Genomic DNA, 22586 nt, shown 5'->3' on the forward strand with positions numbered 1-22586 from the left:
GGGAGTTTAACAGCCCTGGCTTGGATATTAAATTGTCACCTACAATTAAAAGGTGCTCCTTATGCCAATGGAGAATCTCCATTGCAGAAAGAGAAAGGTCATTTCCATCAACCCCTCCCTTGTACTGAAGCTCTGCTGAAAAAAAAATCCAAGTCTAGAATGTGTTCCAAAGATTTTCAGGCAGAGTAGAAAGAAGAATTGAGTAAAGCTCTTTCCGCTGATTTGGGTATTCTATGTGCAAAGTGCTACTTATAAGAGGCCTACATCAGCAGCCAGGAACTCAGCACTGTAGCTATTGATTACTTTGCAAAAATATGATTCCTCATCATTATCACAGTAGCAGAGAAAAAGCAGAGCTATTGCAATAGTAGAAGCTCCTGGTTATATTAGGAAGATCAATAGACAGTTTTGGACCTCTTCCTGCCAGCACTCACCACCAACTTGATCCTGTGAGGACCGCTCACAACCAGTCTTTGTAAAATACCTATCCCATGGTGTAGCATTTAAATCCCATCTGCTGGCTCACTATGAAGAGGGGAAAGGATATTACATATCTGAAGGAAAAAAAGAACAGACTTTTCAAAGGCTTGTTAGAATCTAAGTTTAAGCTAATCCATTTATATTAAATAAGAAATAAGTTGTTTCATATGTATCTAGTTATGTACAATTCTACCGCAAAACTTAGAAATCAAATACTTACCTCACTACAGACTTTACCCTACTTCTTTACAATTTTTTTCTTCAATATCACCACAGTTCTACCTTCTTCACTACTCTGAACATCAATATAATCTGATCAAAATCAAGAGGGCATGTCATTTGGTATCTGAAGGGATCTCACAAAAACGAATTGCTTTAATTTTTAGAGGTTTTTAGAGGCTATATTACTATTGGTATTGGTTTCTATTTCAAGTTTTAACTCTAGTTTGTCTTTGAGAATTGTGGATCGGCCTGAATAATTAAATACAATTTACAGATCTATAAATACTATACAATATCATAAAATGGAGGAAAGACTGGCCATTTTCTGAATTCCCTAGCGTTACAGGTATATTTCATTTCTAGTCCAATAAAATCAAGCCTCCTTCAAGTCAAACTAAAGTTCTGGTGGCTTTGCAAATGCATGCATACGCTCATCTTGACAAGAGTATGGAAGTCATTTGTGCTTGTCTTCTTCCAGAATGTTTTGCTTAGTCTTCCCAGTCTAGGTTTCCTATTCACATACTTTTTAATGCTGCTCCTGCTTAGTTTTCAAGTCAGCCATTCTCAGGGAGCTTGTTAATGACCATAAAGGAAAGATCCAGGGACAAAAAGATTTAGTATGGAAAGGCAGAGCATATCACACCAGAGGTGTACACTGGAGCAATGATAGCTCACTTTGAGAGCTGTCTCATAGCTCACCACATCAGCAGTCCCTCTCGAAGGATTCTTCAAGATCAGCTATTTAGAACACGTTTCTTGACCCAAACAATCCTATGGCAGAAAGCTTAAAGATTTCAACAGGGGTCCCAGATTTGAATCACCATCCAGCGAGCTAATTCTAGGTCACCCTTCGTGAAAAGGATGCCACATAAGCAGTTCCCATTTCAAATCTGCTACGCATGCTGCACTCCCTGTCATTTGTTCCAATAGTGCAAGTAGAACTGAATCTAGGTCAAGTTCTGAATTACATACTCCATAAAATAAAAGCTTTTTTTTTTTAACCAGGAAACAGTTGGGATTGGTCAGTCACCTGGTGGCTCATAAGGATTTTTTTTCTTTTTAATCTTGCATAGGCAACAAGAGCATGTGATGCATTTACTGTTATGATCATTTTTTCGGGGTTGCATAGAAATATTTTCTTTTGGAGGGAGAAATCCCTAGTCTTTATCCCCAGCTCAGTCTTTTCTGGCAGTGAAATGTTTTTATGACAAATTATAATGTTTTGGTACATGGCTTATATAATACTAGTTTTTTGAGAACTTACATTAGGTGAAGAGTTCTTGTTCTCAATTTTAAGAGAGTTGGAAGTACTCTAGATTATTTCATTCCCCTCAGCCCACCTCCCTTTTCTTTTTCTTTCCTAATGACACCCTAAATATTTTGTGGCTGTTAAATGTTAATGCCGTGCAATATTTGGATTTGATATCCAAGATATACTTCAGAATATACAGAGGTGTGAACAAGGCAAGAATATGCCAAGTCAGCTTTTATTTTAAAACAGTTCTTCAACCTCAGCATCTCTAAGACATGTGGACTTCAATTCTCAGAATTTCCCAACCAGCATGCTGGATGAGGAATTCTGGGAGTTTGTGTCCAGACACCTCAAAGTTTCTGAAGTTGAGAAATACCGCTTTAAAACATTGATCCAGGGTAAAGAGACAGCTGCTTTGAATTGCAGATGGGCACAATGTTTTACACTCCTATATACTCCAAAATGCGTTTTAGAGATCACCGCTGAAAGCACTACACAATTCTTGAAAATGAAAGGTGTATATCTATTTAAATCTTAAGTATCTCTAAGGGCACCAAATGAAATAACTATGTTCAAAGGAGGATTCCTTCTGTAAAACAAGGTGTACGTGGCAAAATAGTGAAGCAGCAAAACTAGTTATGCTCTGTTTGTCTATCTGACATGTGTTGGGTAGGCAGTAAAAAAAAAATCTTTGGGTTCTCTGCCAGGTACAAGGACAAAAGAGGTAAACGAATAAATGAAGAGGAAAAGGTGAATGTGCAAAAAAAAAAAAAGCCTTTAAAAAAACCTTGCATACCATGTCCTAATGTAAACTTTCATAACCTAGGACGTATCAGCAGGCAGGACACAGATTCACTGCCTAGTCAGCTTAAGATGAGGAAATGATCCGTCCATACCTCGAATGGATGTTGGGCTCCCTCAAGGAATTTTCTCCATGTTAACAATGCCCACCTCACTGCAAAGGCCTCCTTCCCCCAAACGGCCCAATTTCTCTCCCTCCACCTCCCAACATTTGAGCTCCTGACAACGAAGCACCTTTATCAATGTAAATGAGGGGCTCTGAGCTTTCCATTAAAAAGGATAAACTTTGACCCCCCACCCCACCTCTAGACCCTGGCACACAGCATTATAGACAAAAGTCTTAACCTGATAACTACCAGGGGGCTACTTACACTCTTCTCGTTAGGATAAATAATTAATTTTATGCTTTACCTTGTTGGCCCTGAAACTACCAGATGTTAGGAAAGCTACTTGCTCTTTGTTCATGAAGTCTTCTGAGAAAGAATTGTATTCATGCATCAGCCTGACACCATATGGGAACAAAGTAGGTGATCCAACCTCCAGAGATGCACACCATTAGGTCTCATAAACAAATACTATGGGTTATAAAGAACAATTGCCTAAAGTAGCTAATAGGAAGGAAATCTGTCTTTGCACATTCTATCAATTTGCAATACAGGGAAATTAAGGGTAGGAATATTTATCGGAACAGCTGGAATCTAAAGTAGTAGCGTGAAGTGCTCTTCAAAATAAAATAATCTCTTCTATTTTATAATATCAGCAATGAAAAATGCGCAGATTTTACCTATTTATGGTAAAAGCTGTCATTAGATATTATAATTCTACGGAGGGGGGTGCGGAGGGGACATTTCAATGTTTACTTCTCAAGCAAAAAATCAATAGAACACATTTGAAATTGGAAATCAAATCACTAGGCAGAATAACCAGCTATCTATACAAAAGCTATAGATACTGTATCTGTACCCATTTTTGTTTTCATGACATCTTCAACCAAGTTTCTCCTAAAAAATTTCTGCAGGGCTCAGAAATTTATGATTGGTTTGCCACAGGCTTTCCACCCAGACAGTTCACGTGCCACAAAGCATTCAGTTAATTGACAAGCTCACTAACCTTTTGAAAATGTGCAACCAAGCAAAAAAAAAAAAGACAAGGACATAGATGCAAATATGCAGAATGTCTGACGGGTTTTTTTAAAAAAAAAAACACCTTAAAATTTCCCATAAACACACAGGTACATTTAAAGTTCTAATATAATGCCCTCTCTTGACCTTGTTTCTCTTAACACAAATAGTATTATGATTTCATGACTTGTGAAACTGCTTAGCATATAAAAGAATGTAAATTCATACTTAAAATAAATGAATCTATGCTTCTGTACTACAGTGTCATCTCTTACTGGGAAATGGAAAAAGTTTCAAATGTACCTTTTATGACAATGTCTATCAACTGCAGCAATTTTAAGATGCATGGACTTTGACTCACAGAATTCGGGGAACTGAAGAGCACAGATCTTAAAGTTGCTGAGGTTGAGAAACATGGCTTTGTGATGACAGTCTCACCTGTACCTACCTACCCCAGTAACTTTTTGAAACTGAAAGATTATCCAAAAACTTAGTGATCCCTCTTTTGAAACAGGTTTATCTTGTTGCATATCATGCATCATTTTGTTTATACCCTCCTTTCCAACCTTTCCGAAGTAGATTATATTGGTATATTTGAATTAAAATATGTGAATATCTTTCAGAATCGAGAAATTACAGTTTGAGAAATCTAATGCAGCATAATACACCATGGAATGTAGTGTTGGATCCTGATTCAATCAGTTCAGTCAAACTTAAGTATGGTCGGCTGAATAAGCTACACCATTGTTCAGTTACAATGCTAAGCCATAAACCCATAAATTCTAAAAATATGTAGACCCAAATTTCCACAGGTTTCAGCAACATCAACACTAGCAGAAGAATTCTCAGAATTGGAATCCAAATATCTGGAAAGCATCCAAATTAGGAAGAATTGCCGTAAAGTAGGATTTACAAACCATAATTAGTCTGACAGAACAAGCTATGCTGCATTAATAGCAACAGGACTTATATACTGCTTCATAGTGATTTACAGCACTATCTGAGCACTTTACAAAAGTCAGCATATTGTCCCCAATAATCTGGATCCTTATTTTACCAACCTCAGAAGGATGGAAGGCCGAGCTAATTTTGAGCCGGTCAGGATCGAACTCCGGGCTGTAGGCAGAGTTAGCCTGCAGTACTACCTTCTAATCACTGAGCCACCAGGGCTCTCCTTATGGTTTGTTTGGTTTCAGCTTTCAACAAAGAAAGCATTGCCCTTTTGATGAACAGAAAGGGAATATATAGTATATTCCTTTTATATAGTATATATAAATATGTACTATAGCAGTGAATTAATATCTCTGGTCCTGTGATCTTAAACATACTTCCTTAAGAAGGCAGTATTTTGCATGTACCAGGAGTTAATTTCTAGCTTGCATAGACTAAGCTTGCCTAATTTATAGACATATTTGTAACCATGCTACTTAAAATCTTGATCAAAATACTTCCAGTATCAAAACACAATTGAACTGGCATGCACACATGATCTTTTCTGCAGATTTTCCAATGTAACGTGTTCCACACTTTATATTTCTCTGGGTCCACTTAAGCTATTGTAGTTATCCTGTATAGTGTTAAAACTATATAAATTTTATAGTTAAATAAATAAGACTTAAACTACACATTATGTAAATATACATTTAAAAAACAAGTTTATAAAAGCCACTTTTACTTTGCTTCTAAAACTCAGCGCTATCCAATATGAGTCTGAGAACGCATTTTTGCTTCTATGATTAATTTCCATATGGCCAAATGACTCTTTAGCTTGTGATATTTGCATCTGTAGTTTTTCTGTAGAATTAATTGTGAATTCTGGATTATATCAGGGTTTAATCCAGGTCAGGGTTCCACAAAGCTATTTTTCGTCAACATAAAAAAGCCAATTTAACAAGTCTTTAAGTCTTCTTTTCTACATCCTACAGTTTGTAGAAACCATTTCAGTCTCCCTGAAAGCTGAGTTCAATGATATTAGGATTGCAACTTTCAAAAGTTCAGATAACATGACCTTCCTAGAACTGGAAGTAGCAGAACTGGGAAAGGCTTTGTGTTATTCAAGGCCAGAGATATGAAACTTGTTACTCTCCTGTTGATGTTGGACTCCAACTCAATCAGGCCCAGTCAATGACAAGTATAACTCCCAGAGAAGATGAGTGATAGATTAGGCAGTGGAATCATACAAATTGAAAGAGATTATTTAGACCAATGAGATCATTTTGTTGCTCAAAGGGCAAAGGAATGGGTTACATGAGCAAAAGTCTGTTTTGAATCAGCTGTTTTGGTATGTCCTGATCTGTTTTGCTACAAAGTTAAAGCAATAGGGAAAAATTTAAAAATATTTTCATAAAAAGCATTTAAACAACCAAGTAAGTAATAATTTATCAATTGGGGAAAAAAACAAAAATAATTAGAGAAGGAAATTTTATTTGCAGACTGGAGGACAACATTGTAAACCATGAGGACCTTCAAAAATTGTATACAGCAATTGCAATTTCACAAGTTTTTCTTATTTTAAAAAGGTGGACAAATAAATATTTACAGAAAAGTATACAGGATATGTTTTGGAAGTCAATTGTATATGAACACAAAAGCAATATGGACACACATTTTTTTCACCTAATGGAATATTTATATAAAATGGCAGCATAATTTTAATTTATGGGTTGTAATTGATGTAATTTTTACACATTTTTTCCTCTCCTAATAATCCTAATAGGAATTTCATTAATTTTAGTGTGCAATATCCTGGGATATTAACTTCTCATATTGGATTCCATGACTAGAATGTATGTAGTGCTTTTTTGGGCTAGATTCTGCATTGCCCTAATATCCAGCATCCCTGAGAGTCAACAGGATATGCAAAATGTATAGCACCATTGCCATGCAACTTTAATTTACTTAACTGTGGATTCACATTCCTGGACTCCTGAAAAAGCCTAAACGAATTATATAGTGATTATGCAGCAGCAAACTAAAGATTGCACCCAGAAATTCAGAGAATAGATACACCCTAAAAGAATATATGACATTATGTGTTTAATTTAATAGTTTAATGGCAGGGGTGTCAAACCTACATCATGTGACATGCCATAACTTTTTTCCCCTTTGGGTCTGGCCAGCACATGATACATCCGGCCCAAGGACTGCGAGTTTGACAGCCCTGGTCTAATGTGAGGAATGAGGGTCTGTTATACCTGAATGTCTGTTATTGGCTAATAGGATTTGACGCATATATAAGAGAGAGTTGTGCATGCATACAGTGATGGTATGGAGGTTTTAGAAATGCATATAATGTTTTTCTAACTGTATTTTATGGCAAACAGATTTTATCCAAGGATTACTGTATTCAACTACATATCAGATTAAACACTTCTATGCACACTTATTAGGGAATAAGTCACACTAAAACTCTGCAGAATCTGCTTCCAAGCAAGCACGCATAAAAATTGCTTTGCACCATACAATTCCAAGGTATTGCTGGTCCACATACACAATGGATTATTTTACATCATCTGGCATAATTAATTTAGAAGAAAACTTTATCCAGATAACTCCTTCCAGGATCATGTATTGCTCCATTATTTACATGCACCTCCAAGCAAAATGATTAGAATAATTCTGTTCTCATGTTGCAGAATTTCTGACATATATCTTATAAGCTACCAATTGTCCATGGATCATATCTTGGTCCTAAAAAAGCCTTTCGTAGAGAACAGCTATGGTCTGTTACTATATCCCATTTTATAATTTGTAGAAAAAGAAAATTAATATTCTAAATATCCCCAAATGTTCTTTCAAATACTTCATATAATACTATTAGAGGTATAGGCTTTTCTCCAAATATACTATTCCAGTAATTAAATATTCAGTTGTTCACGTTTTCTTGATTTATTTCACAAGGAGCTGTTAGCATGAGGTGCTAACACAGAAAACAGCATTTATTTTCCTTAAAAATACCTAGCTTCAGTAGCATTATTGCTAATGTCTACATTTTTGTTATTCTATGGTTTAAACACTTGCCCAGAAGTCAGCATTTGCTTTTCAAAATATTTTATTTAGACTAGGGTTTTTGTCTAATTTAGTATAGCTAAGTAAAAAAAAACATTAGCAAACATTCAAAAAATAATCCAGAATAATTTAAACTTACCACATCCACTTTGAAAAATGAAAACCCCAGCATGGTCTATGAATGGCATATTTAAAGTATAAGAGAGAGCAAAGTTTATCTTTATTTTCATAAGTTTAAAAAATTATTCTGCAAGTAAACAGCCTTTATCTTGCATTAAGCGCTTTGCAAAAGTCCCACCTTCACAAAAAAAAAAGCCTTTAAATGCTGAAGTAAAATCCATTTTAAACAAAAATACTGTGCAATGTCAGCACTACTTTTCTCTCTTAAATATTGAAATAAATAAAATAACTTGTTCTAGTTTGTGTCAAGTTTTTTTTTTCATTAGTCTGTTGTTTTCAGTCATTTCTGCTGTTGAACAGTTCCAGTTTGACCTGGGCTTAGATATACACGCATACACACACACAAACCTGCACAACACTTTAAAGATATTTTTCTTTTTAAAAAAAATGTAAGGATTTTTTTGTATTGCACAAGCTTAGGGAACCCCCAAAACTTCTCTGAGCAAGTGCCAGCAGGCATTCCACAGTCCAAACTCCCGTGTGGGAACAAGACACAGGTGAGACAGGATCGGGCAATGTGAGAAAGATCAGAGCATTTTGAACACTCTTGGTTGGTTGGTTTCTTCCATAGATTCCATGAAGAATTCAGATTCCAAATAAGCACAGGGTATTATCTGCAGAAGAAAAGCAAAGAAAGAAGGAAAAACTCAAAGATATTTCAAACAGCAATCAGATTTTCTTTTTTAAAAAATAGCAATAACTGATTTAACAAGAAATCCCATCTCCAAGCCTGGATGAACCAAAACACACTAAGACTTTCTTTGGAACATGCTTTGTGTCACTGCATCACCTCACAGCTCTGGAGTAATCAAACTAAAATATATTCAGAATATAAGTCTCTCATTACTGAGTAGGGGCTACACTTTACTACAATAAGAACTGACACTGTAAATTCATGATACAGTAGTTTAAAGCTAAGTAGAATTATGTGACAAGTCTAAGAATAGTAGACCATATAAGGGAATGATAGCTGCCTGCTTTTAATGCTGGAACTAAATGAAAAAGTTTCAGTTTATTCTTCACCTAAACTATCTGCGAGGGGATTAAGTTAACGCACCAATCCTTCAGCTTCTTAGTTGCTAAAAATAGCGACAATGATAACTCTTTCAAAAGCGCACCACTATAATCACCAAATTCTTTTGGACTTGATAAATTTTCAGAAGGATTTATTACACAAATGTTCATACTATGCCTGAATCAAATTCAGAAGTGTTACAAATTAACTCACATGTCTCCTAAAAATCAGGCCAAACAACATATACAAAGTTGCTTATTAGGAATGCATTTGATATGTGCATTTTATTACTCGGTTTCTGAATTTAAAAAATTTTCTTTAAAAAAAGATGCAAGGTGATAAGAAATCTATGATTAAGTAACGAATGAGTAGTGCCTATCAATAAAATATAATATATATATATATATATATACATTTGAATCTTTATCTAACCATTCCATTCTTTCTCCACTCTCTGGAAGCCAGCTTTTTATGACATTTAAAGATGTTCAATTCTCAATGGTCAGCTGTGATTCTCTATGGCAGGGGTTGCCAACCTTTCGGACCTCAGGGACCACCAAATTTTAAATCCCAGGGACCACTAACCAGTTCTGTGGGTGTGGCCTAATTTGTGGGTGTGGCTTGGTGGTCATGTGATTGGCTGGGCATGGATTGTATGTAAATATTATATTTATATAAATATTGAATTCTTTTATTAAAAAAGAACAACTTTTACCCAAAATCAGGCAAAGCAGCCAGGCAGATTGAGTTGCTCAAAGAATTACAGATTCATTCAGAGATCTATCTATCTGCCATCAGCTAGCTCAGTCTGTCACATAAAATTTGCTTGCAAGCAAACTCACAAAATTAACTCACAACACACCATGTATGCAAATATTGAATATTTTATTTAAAAAAGAGCAACTTTTACCCAAAATCAGGCAGAAGCAGGCAAGCAGATTGAGTTGCTCACAGAATCATTCAGTGATCTATCTTTCTGCCATTGGCTAGCTCAGTCTGTCACATAAAATTTGCTTGCCGTGAGTCTGCATTGAATAACAGATCCTTCAGTCCTAAGGGAAGTTCAGCTGTGCTTAAAAGCAGAGCTGAAGATCTAAAGACTACCTAGAAAGTAAGAAATCCAACCATTTCCAGCTTCCTAGCTAATCTAAATCTCCCGGCACAGCAGAACAGATAATGGTCGGAAAAAGGAACAATAGTAATTTAGCAGGTAAGTTTGCGGGGTAAGGAGTAAGTGGGCAGGGAGGGTTCCCACAGGCCACGTGGGTGGTGCAGCCTTGTGTTTCTGCACAGCCTGGAATAATTGCTTTGTGGGGTGCTCTGGGGGTAAGTTTTCTCTGCAGCCCACCAAAATTTTCTCGTGGACCACCAGTTGGCTACCGTTGCTCTATTGACTATATATAGACAATGAGACCATTCACTAGTCACTGAGTTATTATATATTCTTATATATAAACACTGTTAATGGTGTATTCTGTCCCTATTCTATGAGATATTGTGTTACTCAGTTTGATCATTTTTCCCCCTTTTTCCTGTTAAGTGCACATTTCCTTTTATTTAAGAGACATCATACTATTACCTTGGGGGAAGATCCTCCAAGTGCTCATATCATCCAGATTCTGATGAAGACAAAATGGTGTTCTGTAATCAGATCACATTGTTCAGATCTGTCAATATGTGGCAGCTTTAAAATATGTGGCCAGCGCTTTGAAGGCCACAGATACTGATTGAAAAGAGGATCCCCTTGCTTAACATATTGAATATACCATAATAATTGAGTGAAGATTAATTTTATTGTTGTAATGTTATATGGGAATGACCTTGGGAGCAGATACCAAGTGCTGGCTGGGGAAGCTGAATAAGGGACAGAGGAAGAGCTAAGAAGGAAGACTCCCTACTTTCTCAGGCTGTATAAAAGATGGCAGGAGATTTGTACTACAATATCAACTTGCAAGATTCTGTTAATGTAGCCCCATGGTAAAATAAAATTAGCTCATCTGATCTGGCCTACTGGGCAGGCTGACAATTGTTTTGTACTTTATGCAGGGGATTACAACTAAACTGAAGGGTTATCTTACAAAAATGCCCTCTTTTTCCCCAGGCTATAATCCATACAGATGAAAGAGAAAGAAAATATCCCAAATTTTGCAGATACTTTTGGAAGAAGTATTGGTGGACTGAAGCAAATAGTGATGAAAACTGGGGAGTAGTTGGTTCAGCATTCATGAAGGACATTAAGATAGTATTTGTTAGCTATAACTTCTGGGAAAGAGCTGCTTATGCTGCTCCCTGAGTGATGTTAGAATGAGATAGAAGTAAAAACCAATCAAAATAGAAATAGTGTTCTGCAAGAGAAAAATCAAAAGCCAGAATTTGATTTGGGGCATATGTGAGATTGCTCATGGCACATTTCAAGAATATATTAAAAGCAGAGGCATCTTTGCTTATGTTCTACCACTTCAATTATAGGCCCTTACGTATTAGCTAGTACTGAATTCATTGGGCATAAGTACACCAAGCTATTTGTTGGATTGTGGCCATAAGGAAGTCTTTTCAAATATATCTGTTCAATCATTAGAATTTGAAAAATGTACTGAACAGCAGCTACATTTTTGGGAAATGTATGTCAATTACAAATTATCATACTGTGCAAAATTCCATGTATGTTTAATTATACAAACTGTTTTAAATTTTAAGCCTAAAATTGAGAGACTATAAATCTAAACAAAGGAAGTAATATTGAAGTTCTAATGTTAAAGAAATCGGATTTTTACTTTCCCTCTATACAATTCACAATGTGCTGTACAGAATTCTGCCTTCCTTCAAGTAAATCTTCATTTTAAAAGAGAGCTTTCATTTTAAACCTGTTTTTGGTATTTTCATGACTGATGACAACATCAGCCACAGGGCAGAATATGGCTTATCATATAGTTAATGTATAATGGAACAGCCAGACTGTGGATGTTGTAGAAACAAACCAAATTATACTTAGGACTAATTCAAATTTTGGACAACAAATTTTGTTTTTGTTTCTGACCACAACAATGATAAAAATAATTTTCCAGATTATAATTTGACAGCAGGCACAGAAGGCATTTTTCACAGATGGTGTCCCTTGCACAGGCTGTGTGTATTAGCTCTCTGATCTGCTTCAGGCATTAGCAGGGATGATTTGCTACATCTTTGAAACTACAGCCAGAAGTTGAAAAAAATGCAAATTTGAACAACCACTAACAATGAACAACACTTATGAGTATTTGCTGAGGGACAGAAGATTAAAGATGAAATAAATCAATATGCCACTATGTGTTTATCCTGCATAGAAGCGAGAGAGCATTATTTTTAGATATTTTGGGATTACAGTAGGTAATTTGAGACACTAGTTTTTATCAAATCTAGTTTGTAAACTTTATTAGGCAACCTGATACTCAAATTAGTCTTCATCTACTATTAGAGTTCATGGTATATTAAAAGGTATTCCTCTTTAAACTCATTGTTTTCAAACAACCACTCATTTCCTTATACTGGCTCTAAGCATAGACAGAGATTATATGGGGAAAGGACAAATTATTATATCACTAATTTTGCTATCCTCCTGGACAACTGTTCTGAAAGTCTGATGGTAGGAGAACAAACATTTTCTTTTACTTAATATCTACTAGGTTGTCTATCATTTCAGAGGCTACTGCAACATTGTATTTTGCTTTCCTTTGTAATTGTGGGGATGTATGACACTAAAACAGAGTATGTCTAATAATGGGTAGTGCCTAGATAGGCCAAGCCCACATTTCTAATACTTAGGACCAAGCTCCTAAATTCCAACTTCTTCACTACCGGTAGCAGTAATTTCAACTGATAGTAAAATCTATCCAAAAGGAGACAAGAGCACCTTGTTTGGCTGTGAAAATGAATGATAATTATACAATTATATACCCCCATTGTTTATTTTAAATAAAATTAGATTACCTACCCATGGAAAGACAGATATGGTTAATTAACAAGGAAATAAGGAATCTAATTTATTACGTAAATTCATTATTGAAGACTATGTGCCCCCCCACCCCAAAAATCTGTTTCCCATTGCTGTTAGCCTTTTCTTTTGGAAGTACTGTTATCTGTAGCCAAGTAACTCTTGAAAATGTTTTGACTGTCTGACTAAAATTCAGAAAACAAGAATGATATATTCTCTTTGGATTAACATATTATTAGTTGCTTTGTTGTTGCATTAAAAGATCTTGTGCATTTAAATCTATGTGGGGAGATCTTTTTTTTTCCAGAAAAAAAAAGAATCTCTTTTATTTCAGGCAGAATGCAATGACTTCAGTCCATCCAAATGAGAAGATCCAGAAAAAGGGAATGAAACACAGACTCGTTCAATTTTAAAAAGGGGGGGGGGAGAGGGAGGAATAAACCATTATTACGAGAGGAGGGCAGAATCTGAAAGTAGGTTTGTTTGCTGGGGGGTGGGGGAAGAGTGTTGCAACGGAAGAGGGGGACTCAAAGCATGGGGGGTAAGGGAGATGTTAGGAAGAGAAAGCTCCAGTTTTGGGGTTTTTTATTTTTTTATTTTTAGGAAAAATAGATTTTTGGCACTGCTGGCTGGGCGCTAGGGGTGATGAGAACATGAACTATGGTTAAAGGGGGCGGGGTTATGAAAATGTCTCACCAGAGGCCAAGTTCTTCTCTTAGTTTAAGGTATGGGGGTTTCCCAATGCAGCCACTTCAAGACTGGGGGGACCTCAACTCCCAGAATTCCCCAGCCAGCATAGGTCTACATAAACTTATTTTCTTCTATTTGCATCCTGAATATGTTTTGTATCAACTAAGAATCTTTATAGAAAAAGCTTTTGATTATAGAATGGTCACTTATTAATCATTAAAAAGAAAAAAAGCACAAAGAAAAACATTGGCTTGCGTATAAATAGATGCAGATTTAGAAGGTTTATTTATATAATATTATTAGTTGTAAATATAAACTATATGAAGATGTAGTTTTGTGGGAAGAGATTACATTGCTAAGATGTTTTTAAGTTAAAAAAGAATAGAAAATGTATTGAGCAAGAAGTTTTTCTCCTAATACCGTGTTTCTCATAAAATAAGGCCCGGGTCTTATGTTTTTTTGAACCCCCCAAAATGGCTAGGACGTCTTTTCAGGGGTAACTTAATTTCTTCCCCCATGCGCACCTCCACCAAGAGCGCCCCATGCACACTCACCTCTCCATGAGGCCACCACTGGAAGCTCCCCAAAGGTGGAGTCACCAGCCACTTCTATCAGCCAGTAGAAGTGGCCTCGGGGCGAGCACCCACGCGCACTCACCTCACCACGAAGCTGTTTCTATCAGCCGATGGAAGCTCCCAAAGGCAGAGTCACCAGCCGCTTTGGGGTGAGGCATGGCTGCCCACAGGGAGCTCCTCCCCACCCGTGCTCTCCTCAAGGCCGTTTCTATCAGCTGATGGAAGCTCCCAAAAGGCAGAATCACCAGCCGCTTCCATCGGCCAATTGAAACGGCTTCATGGTAAGGGGAGTGCACATGGGAGAGCAGCTGCAAACTTTTCTTAGCAGAAGGGAAGCAAGCTGAGTTTTTCTCTCTCTCTCTCTCTCTCTCTCTCACACACACACACACACACACACACACACACACACAAACACCACCCCTGCTAGCCCTCGTCCCTGCACTGGGTCAGCCAAGCTCTTCTGGCAAGGGAAGGTCTCAGCATCTGCGGGGTTCCCACTGCCACCCTCCCCTCTCCAGGCCAGACCTTTTCCAGGCACCCTGCCAAAGTCTCAGGGCAGCCAACCTCTCTTTACCTGCTGCCGCCGCTGGTTTAAGGGAGTGGGGGAGCCTCCAGGGAGGGAAGAGGAGGCAGCAGAGCTCAGCTACCCTTAGAAGGGAGATTGGGCAGGCTCCCGAAAGGAGTCGTGGAAGTGGTCCTCGTGGGAATGCAGTGGGGAAGCAGGGTGAGTGTGAAAGGGTTGCCACCACGGCACAGGAGGGCAGGAGGGAGCTGGAGTGAAGAAGGGCCAGGGAGAAGCTAAACCATCTTTTCTATTGTTCTGGTGCGGGCTGAACATTTGCAGGGGCTGGTTGGAAAGGCCTAATTTTAGTATGAACCTTGAGTCGTGGGGGGAGTTGAACGGTGAAGGCACTTTGCACATGATCCGAGGCAATCCTGCCACATCTCACGGGTGGTGTTGCTAACAGTTGGGGGGAGTCTGAGAACTTCAGCAATGCCTCCTTTTCTCTCTCTCTCTCTCTCTCTCTCTCTCTCTGAGCGCCTGAAAGAGCGCCCATCATTAACCAATTAACCAACGCTAGCCTCGGAATTCCTTATTTCAGCATAATTTGGGATGAGAGAGGACCCGTAAAACCAGGGACTTGGCGACGAGGTGCAGTTTCTTTTTTCTTTTTTGATTGAGTTCAATCATGAGACATTTCTGGATTTCATCGGACGTCCAAGGCGTTCAGAAGAACTTTTGAAAAACTTGCGGGTCTAACTTTGAGAAGCAATGAGTTCGGTCCTCTCAAATGGCGGAGGTTAGGGACAGTCTTTGGAGTCCTCCCCTCTCCTTTAGCTGGGGGAGATCTGGGATTTTAGGCCAAAAGCTGCCCCAGAGAGATTGATCAGAGAATGGGCAGGAAAGCAAAACAGGAACACATTTGGGCTAAGGCCTTTTCTCCCATTCCCTCTGTTGCAATCTCACAATTTTTATCCAGACACAGATACATGAGTGCTTTCTCTCCTGCCCTGCTAGTAGATTCAAAGACAACTAATGTGCGCTCCCCTCACCACGAGGCCATTTCTATCGGCCAATGGAAACTCCCCAAAGGCAGAGCCACCAACCGCTTCTACTGGCTGATAGAAGCAGCTGGTGATTCTGCCTTTGGGCAGCTTCCATCGGCTGATAGAAATGGCCTTGTGGTGAGGGGAGTGCGCACAAGTGCTCGCCCCGAGGCAGCTTCTACCGGCCGATAGAAGCAGCTGGTGACTCTGCCTTTGGGGAGCTTCCATTGGCTGATAGAAATGGCCTTGTGGTGAAGGGAATGTGCATGGGCACTCGCCCCGAGGTCACTTCTACCAGCCAATAGAAGCAACTGGTGACTCTGCTTTCGGGGAGCTTCTATCGGCCGATGTTCTATCAGTAGTAGATCAGGGTATTCTAGCCTAGGCTACCTGCATGGCACTCCTAAAGGCAAGTTTTCTTACCTCCTTCCCTTCCCATTTCTCTTCACCTCGTGTAGTTCTAACGAACGATGTGAGAAATGGTGGGGAAACGCATGGTTTAAATAGGCCTAAATTTGGGGGGGTGGGGCTTAATTTCACCTCATGCCTAGAATTCATGCTGGGCCTTCCTGTTCTTGGAGGCTGTATTGTTGGAGAAACACGGTAATAGAATTTAAAATAAGCCACTGAAACTAAATGTGAGGAAATTCAGGACTGATAAACAGAATTCTGCATCATCAAATAAGTAATCATATCATTTAGATAAGTTTAAAAGGAACTATGTATTCATAAAATTAATAAATATGAATTGCTATTTCTACTGATAGCTCTGTTTCATCAATCAAAAGTACCATATTTAAATACAAGGGGGCTATTATATTAATGTCCTACTTATGACACATATTAAATTAATTAAATTAAATTAATAATTTAAATTAAATAAATAAGGCATAAAAATAAAATAAATGATACAGAATTCTGAATACAATAATGTTCTGATTCCCCAGTTTTTCAAATGTATTTGTTTATGTGATACCAGGTGGCACAATTACTGATATCTCTACTTATACTTGCCTATCAAAACACACAAAGATTTAAATATATATACTTTATATAGACACATAGAAAACAGGACATAATTCAGTTAACTAAATTGCATTTTCATTTTGAATTTGTATATTAACCACAGTTAAGTATGAAATCTTAATTAATGTAAAATATGAATATTCTCAATAAATACTATGAATATGAAATATGAAAAGTACTTTGCCTATCTATTCAGTCCTTCATTAATCTCGTTACAAAGTAGGAAGTATCACATTAACTACTATTCTGTCTGAACCAAGAAACTGATTTTCAATTTTGAAATCCAGGTAATTAAAATTAAATAATATCCTGGATTTTTCTGAAGTTGGTGGCCATCATTTCCCTATTTAAAAACAATAGATATTAATATTAATTAGACACTTCCTGTTTGATTGGTTGTATCACAAAAAGGTATCTCTTATCTCATTCATATCTTGGCTTATTTGTATCTCTACCTTGAGTTTCACTAGCCACAGTGGTTATGTCAAAGCACAAACATTTAATGAAGAACAAAACATGCTTATTTTGCAACTTACCTTTTTAATCCTGCTGTTCAATTTATGTTGCTGGAATAGCAAATCAGTTTCGGTATTCTCTGCTGCCCTTTGAAAATTAGTGAGTATTGCTTTGGTTTATTTCAAGAAAAATATCAAAAATAAGACTAAATGGGTTTTTAATATTATTTTTAAAAAATAAAATAAGGAACATGAGGTATATTTTTTTCTTTTCATTTCTTTCAAGATTCACATTATTTATTTCATCCACAGAAATAACGGATGTATTCCACAGATGTGCTCAGAAAGTTCTTTCTAAAATGGTGAAGGAAAGAACAAACAAAACTGATCCAAAAAGCAGTATCTGGTAAAAAGATGCCAAGCTTGGATAGATGAAGACATAAAAATGTGTCCAAATGAAAATCGCAGGAAATTTGTGTTTGTGATTTTGTCAATCGTCCTTGTGTTTGGCATATTCTTAGAGGTGAACATAGCAGTAGTACAAAAAGGGAATAGGAAAAAAAAATCCAGTGTGCTACAATAAATGCAATATTTTTGCAGTGCAAAATTCACACTTGCAAACATTTGGATTTCCTTTTCATCTTGAACTATTCAAACTATCATTGTTTCTCTTTTTTAATAATTAGATTACCGCATAGATTTCATGCTTTTTTTTGCCTTAATCTCAAAAGTCTTTCTTCTAATAATATATAGAATATAGAAATAAATATTTAAAACACTATTTGAGATAGGTACCTCCTGATGTCCAACCCTTCTGATTTTGTGTTGTTTCTGTGTATAATATCTATATCTATATATATCTTAAAAGCTGAGAAAATTAGCGCTCTTTTATTTAATTGTTTACTTATTACTTTAAAAAAAGGATATCCACATTTCACATTTGCGCTGTTAAGGAAATATTGAAAATAAACTTGTCCAAAAAAAAGAGTTCAGAGGGGTTTTTTTTTTAAAAAAAATTAGTTTGTTGTGCTTTCAGTGTATTCGCCCCAAAGTGAAAACGGGTGGCTCTAAAAAAAACACGCAGTAACAACAGTAAGAGTTAAGAGTAGCAGAAAGGGCAGAAAATGTCATTCATAGAGTTTGTGTGCTTTAGTTATTTTAGCAACTGCCCTTTTTCTTTGCAGAGTGGGAGCTGCTGCTCCAGTTTGAGACAGGCTCTTCTGAATCATCCTCATCAAAACCATGAAAAGTTGAGGTGTCGCTTTCCGAGGTGGAACCGAACAAGTCCTCCGTGGGATATGCTGCAGCCGCTTCGTCCTTCCTGCTTTCTCTTCCCAAATGAGCTGACATGTATGATGAATATATCAGCACATGGGTTAAGTAACAGGCATCACGATTTATTTCATTAACATTACTTTAATCATGATTAGAAATTTCAGATATAAGAGTTGTTTCAGTCATAAATATATATGTATATATGCCTGTGTATACATGCACACATGCACACAAACACATATATTCAGGACAATAATGCAAAGCGATAAAAACAAAACATGAGTAGTAGAGAAATTATAAACAACTGATATATTTTTTAAAAAAAATCATACCACTCCAAATGCCCCATATCTAAGGCAGCAAAAGGGTTAACCCTGTTTTCCTCTCTTTTGAAACACACAGAAAATATTTTTGTAATTATGAGTAATTTTATCTTGAGCCCAGAGTTTATATTGTGTATCCATTAAAGGAGCAGGGTACAATGATTATCTTTCATTTGATATCAACCACTCTATTTTAGCATAATAACCCATTTCATAAGTTCTGCATATATATTTTTTTAAATAACCTCATTGTGTTCTCTTTCTGTACCAGTTCTCCTAAGCGGTGTGACTTCTTTGCAAATTAAAATGGAAAATACTTTTAACAATAAATACATATTGCAATAAAAGTCTTTGTAAAAATATCTTATATAAGAAAAAAAATAAACATTTCAAAGCAGGAGTGAAAGAGAGGAGGAAAAATTCTAATACAGTATATAATTTTTAATATATATCAGAAACATTATGTTACAGAATACATTCCTTAACTCTGTATTAATAGTATAATTATATTATCATTAGAAAGCCATATATAAAATCAGATTGCTATGGCATATTTTGAAGATGGATTACAAACACGAAAACAAGAAGATAAAAAAAACCTTTTTTATATAAAAGTAAGCATGAGAAGTAAAGTATATTGAAAATTCTGCCTCAGGGTGGTGGTTCACAGACAATGAATATGGTCAGTATTAATTTTTCTCAATAAAAAAAATATCCAGAAGGAATTTATGCTTTCCTGGTGTAGCAAATTAAAACATCTTGTGATATTTTAAAGATAAAGTGACCCAAGCTTTCATGAACTTTCCTAAGATGAATGCATGCATCACACAGACATATGGATATAGATATAAAGAAATAGAGGGAAGAGCCCTCTAAATATTGAAGTCAACTGGCCATGGAAAAAAAGGGATATGTTTATGTGACACAGCACAAAACCCCTTTTTTTTTAATTTTCAGGACCAACATGAAACTAAAACCACTCACTTCATTTTTTTACATTATTGCCACTGCTTTTTATGCTGGCAGCAGCAAAGATAGTACTGTATTCCTTTTATTAGCTGCCAGTATATGGTTACTATACTCTCCCTAACACCCACAAAATCCTCAGAATGATGTCATGTGAAGGATGTCCATAGCAAAGGGTCAAAAAAGTCAATATTTCTTTTGTGCACAAATTTCTGCCTTTTTTTACATGCACTGCAATTTTGCCTTTTGTACATATATATACCTTTTTATTCTATTAGATAGCAGATAGTACTGTGGAACAGCCATCTATATCAGTAAATACTACTTATGTTTATATAGTATCACAGTTTCAATGGATACCAAAAATATATCTATATTATATTAGACTGACATTTGAGGGATTTATTACACTAACATCCTAGTTTGGGGCTTTCCATTTGCATCTGTTTGGCTATTACGGTGTGCTAGAATACTAGATTAGATGGATCTTTACTCAGAACCAGAATGTCTCTTTGCCAAGTTTTTATGCAAGCGTAACACATATTGAGGAATTGTAGATCTTACAATACCATTCTGTAAATATATGCATGAATAAAACTGATGGTTGGGTTGACAGAGCCTCAGATTTGCAAGTTTTTTGTCCTTTGGTTTCTATGTCTGATCAGCAGCCTGTTTTTGTATACCAATAGTTCTTTCAGATGAGGGAAAACCCACAATGCTCAAGGACAGGCCTACTGTTCAAGTAAATGTAACATTGTTCAAGTAGGGCTTTACATAATTGATCATGTTTAAATTATGCTAATTGGAACATCTGATGTTTAGGCTTTTTTCCCACTCTAGGATTAATCTGACATTATCTGTCTCCAATATTGTTGTGTTTTGTCTATTTTTCCACCTGAATGGGCTATGTGGCCTGATAGAAATCAGAAAGGATGGCCTGATAGAAATCAGTAATTTGCTGAGAATTTAATTGATTGCAGCAGAGTATAAAGGCTGTTAAATAAGCAGATAAATAATATTGCAACCAAAATCCTGAAATCAGTGTAGCTAGAGAATATGTCATGTGATTTATTCTGGTGGAGAACAAGAAACACGTATATAAGGTCAGGGATAAAAGGTAAAGGTTTCCCCTGCCCAGTCGTGTTAGTGGCCATGTAAAACATAGAAATCCCTTGCTTGCATTTTGTGACTGAAAATGCATTCTGTAGCCATGTTTTTATAATATGTCCATATATGCATGTGTGATCCATACACACAATTTGGTTACCCAGGATAAGTTTATTCAGCTTTAATTTTATTAAATTTATTATGGTCACTCATTCCAAAAGACTGGGTGACTAAGGCTGAACTAATTTTATGAAGCTGATTCTTTAAAGTGCTACACAATTCTTTGTTGTCCCTTTAATAAGTATAAAGCTCCAGAAAAATACAAAACCATTCTGCTGCTGGCAATGTTTATTTAGTGAATCAAGGGAAGTTACTGAAGGATTTCTGATATTTTTTTTAAAAAAAGCTTTGGCATTGTTTTGACAACAGACTCAAGTTAACAATTTTCAGAAGAAACAACAAACTCAATTTTATATTGTGTATATGCAGTGCATACACTTGCATTATTATCCCCATCCATATACATATTTAACACAAAAAAATAGTTCCTGTCATATATAACATCTCTGGAAACTTAAGAAATACAATAAGAAATAAAAACCTTGTCACAGAAGGGCTGCATGTATACTTTTTCAAAAAATGTGTTTTTAATTTAAGCCTTAAAGTGTTTTTTTTTAATGAGTTTTAAAACAATGCTTTTACAAACTTCAGTTTTTTTCTTTGTTAAAATAATATTCAACTTACTCATAAAGTAATAAGTTGGGATAAATTCTAATTCTAATAAATAAATAAAAATATTCAAACACAACCTCTAAAGAATAAAAAGTATTTATGATGGAGCAAGTAATTTATATAAAACACACACTCATAAATACATATACAAACATATATATTAAATGGAGAAATCAAAAACTCCCTAAAAGTTACATTCTAAAAAAAAAAAAAGTTAGACAGTCATCTTCAACCTTACCCCATAATCTGAGGTGTGCTTGTTTGTGTGCAAGTATGAGAAAGGGAAAGACAAAGAGAGACAGAGACAAAAAGAATGATCAATTGCATTGATCATAATCCAGGCTGTAGAAAATTTGAGTGGCACATCACTGAATACCAAATGTAATGTGTGAAGAGAAAAACTCTCCTTTAATCTTGTCTTCATTTAAATGGGAACAAATGTCTTTCTACAAGACTTTCCACTTTTGCAGTTTTCCATTAGTTTTAAAGTATGCATTAAATCATATATTGTAAAATATAATCCACTCAAAAATCCCTTAATCTTATCTGTATAAACATAAATATATGAAAAGAGTGTTGTTGTTGCTTAATGCTCACAGATAGCTGCAATAACATATCACCTACCAGAACGCCCACAGTCCGAACATGAAACAAGCTCCTCTGGTCGTCCACTTTTTTTATTCATATTAGATCCTCCAAGGCAGAAATCACAGTAGTTATTGGAAATGATGGCCCCATCTGGTCCTTTTTGGGCTGTAGGTAGAAGTATGATATTTTAAACTGAGAGAAATTCCATGTGTATTTTTTATTCTTATTAACTTAGTTGTATTTGTACAGTGT

The 22586-nt window shown here is 36.2% G+C and overlaps 1 protein-coding gene and 1 long non-coding RNA gene across 11 annotated transcripts in view; one reads left to right on the top strand and one right to left on the bottom strand.

The window, feature by feature from the left end:
• LOC148128202 (uncharacterized) overlaps nucleotides 1-18636 on the top strand; it is a 31292-nt gene extending 12656 nt beyond the window's left edge. Inside the window, exon 3 of the long non-coding RNA XR_015741020.1 lies at nucleotides 18528-18636. This is a non-coding gene — a long non-coding RNA (uncharacterized LOC148128202). The remainder of the gene's footprint in view (nucleotides 1-18527) is intronic.
• DPF3 (double PHD fingers 3) overlaps nucleotides 1-22586 on the bottom strand; it is a 204073-nt gene that overhangs the window by 9967 nt on the left and 171520 nt on the right. For 2 of the 10 annotated variants that reach the window (XR_003374929.2, XR_015741018.1), the window contains exons 8-11: nucleotides 22371-22499; nucleotides 17425-17491; nucleotides 10659-10698; nucleotides 6284-8678 (exon numbers count right to left, since the gene is read on the bottom strand). Coding sequence is in view for 3 of the 10 variants with exons in the window: in XM_087921740.1 (XP_087777866.1) it covers nucleotides 8650-8678; nucleotides 22371-22499 (158 nt within the window). In the remaining 7 variants the exon portion in view is untranslated. Of the gene's footprint in view, nucleotides 1-6283; nucleotides 8679-10658; nucleotides 10721-17424; nucleotides 18687-22370; nucleotides 22500-22586 lie in introns of those variants that run through there. The other 8 variants (XR_015741017.1, XR_015741014.1, XM_026709310.2 and 5 more) reach the window with 6 other exon arrangements.

The sequence above is a fragment of the Pseudonaja textilis genome, chromosome 1 (genome assembly GCF_049901715.1).
Source record: "Pseudonaja textilis isolate UNSWEBS1 chromosome 1, rPseTex1.2, whole genome shotgun sequence".
Taxonomy (NCBI): Eukaryota; Metazoa; Chordata; class Lepidosauria; order Squamata; family Elapidae; genus Pseudonaja; species Pseudonaja textilis.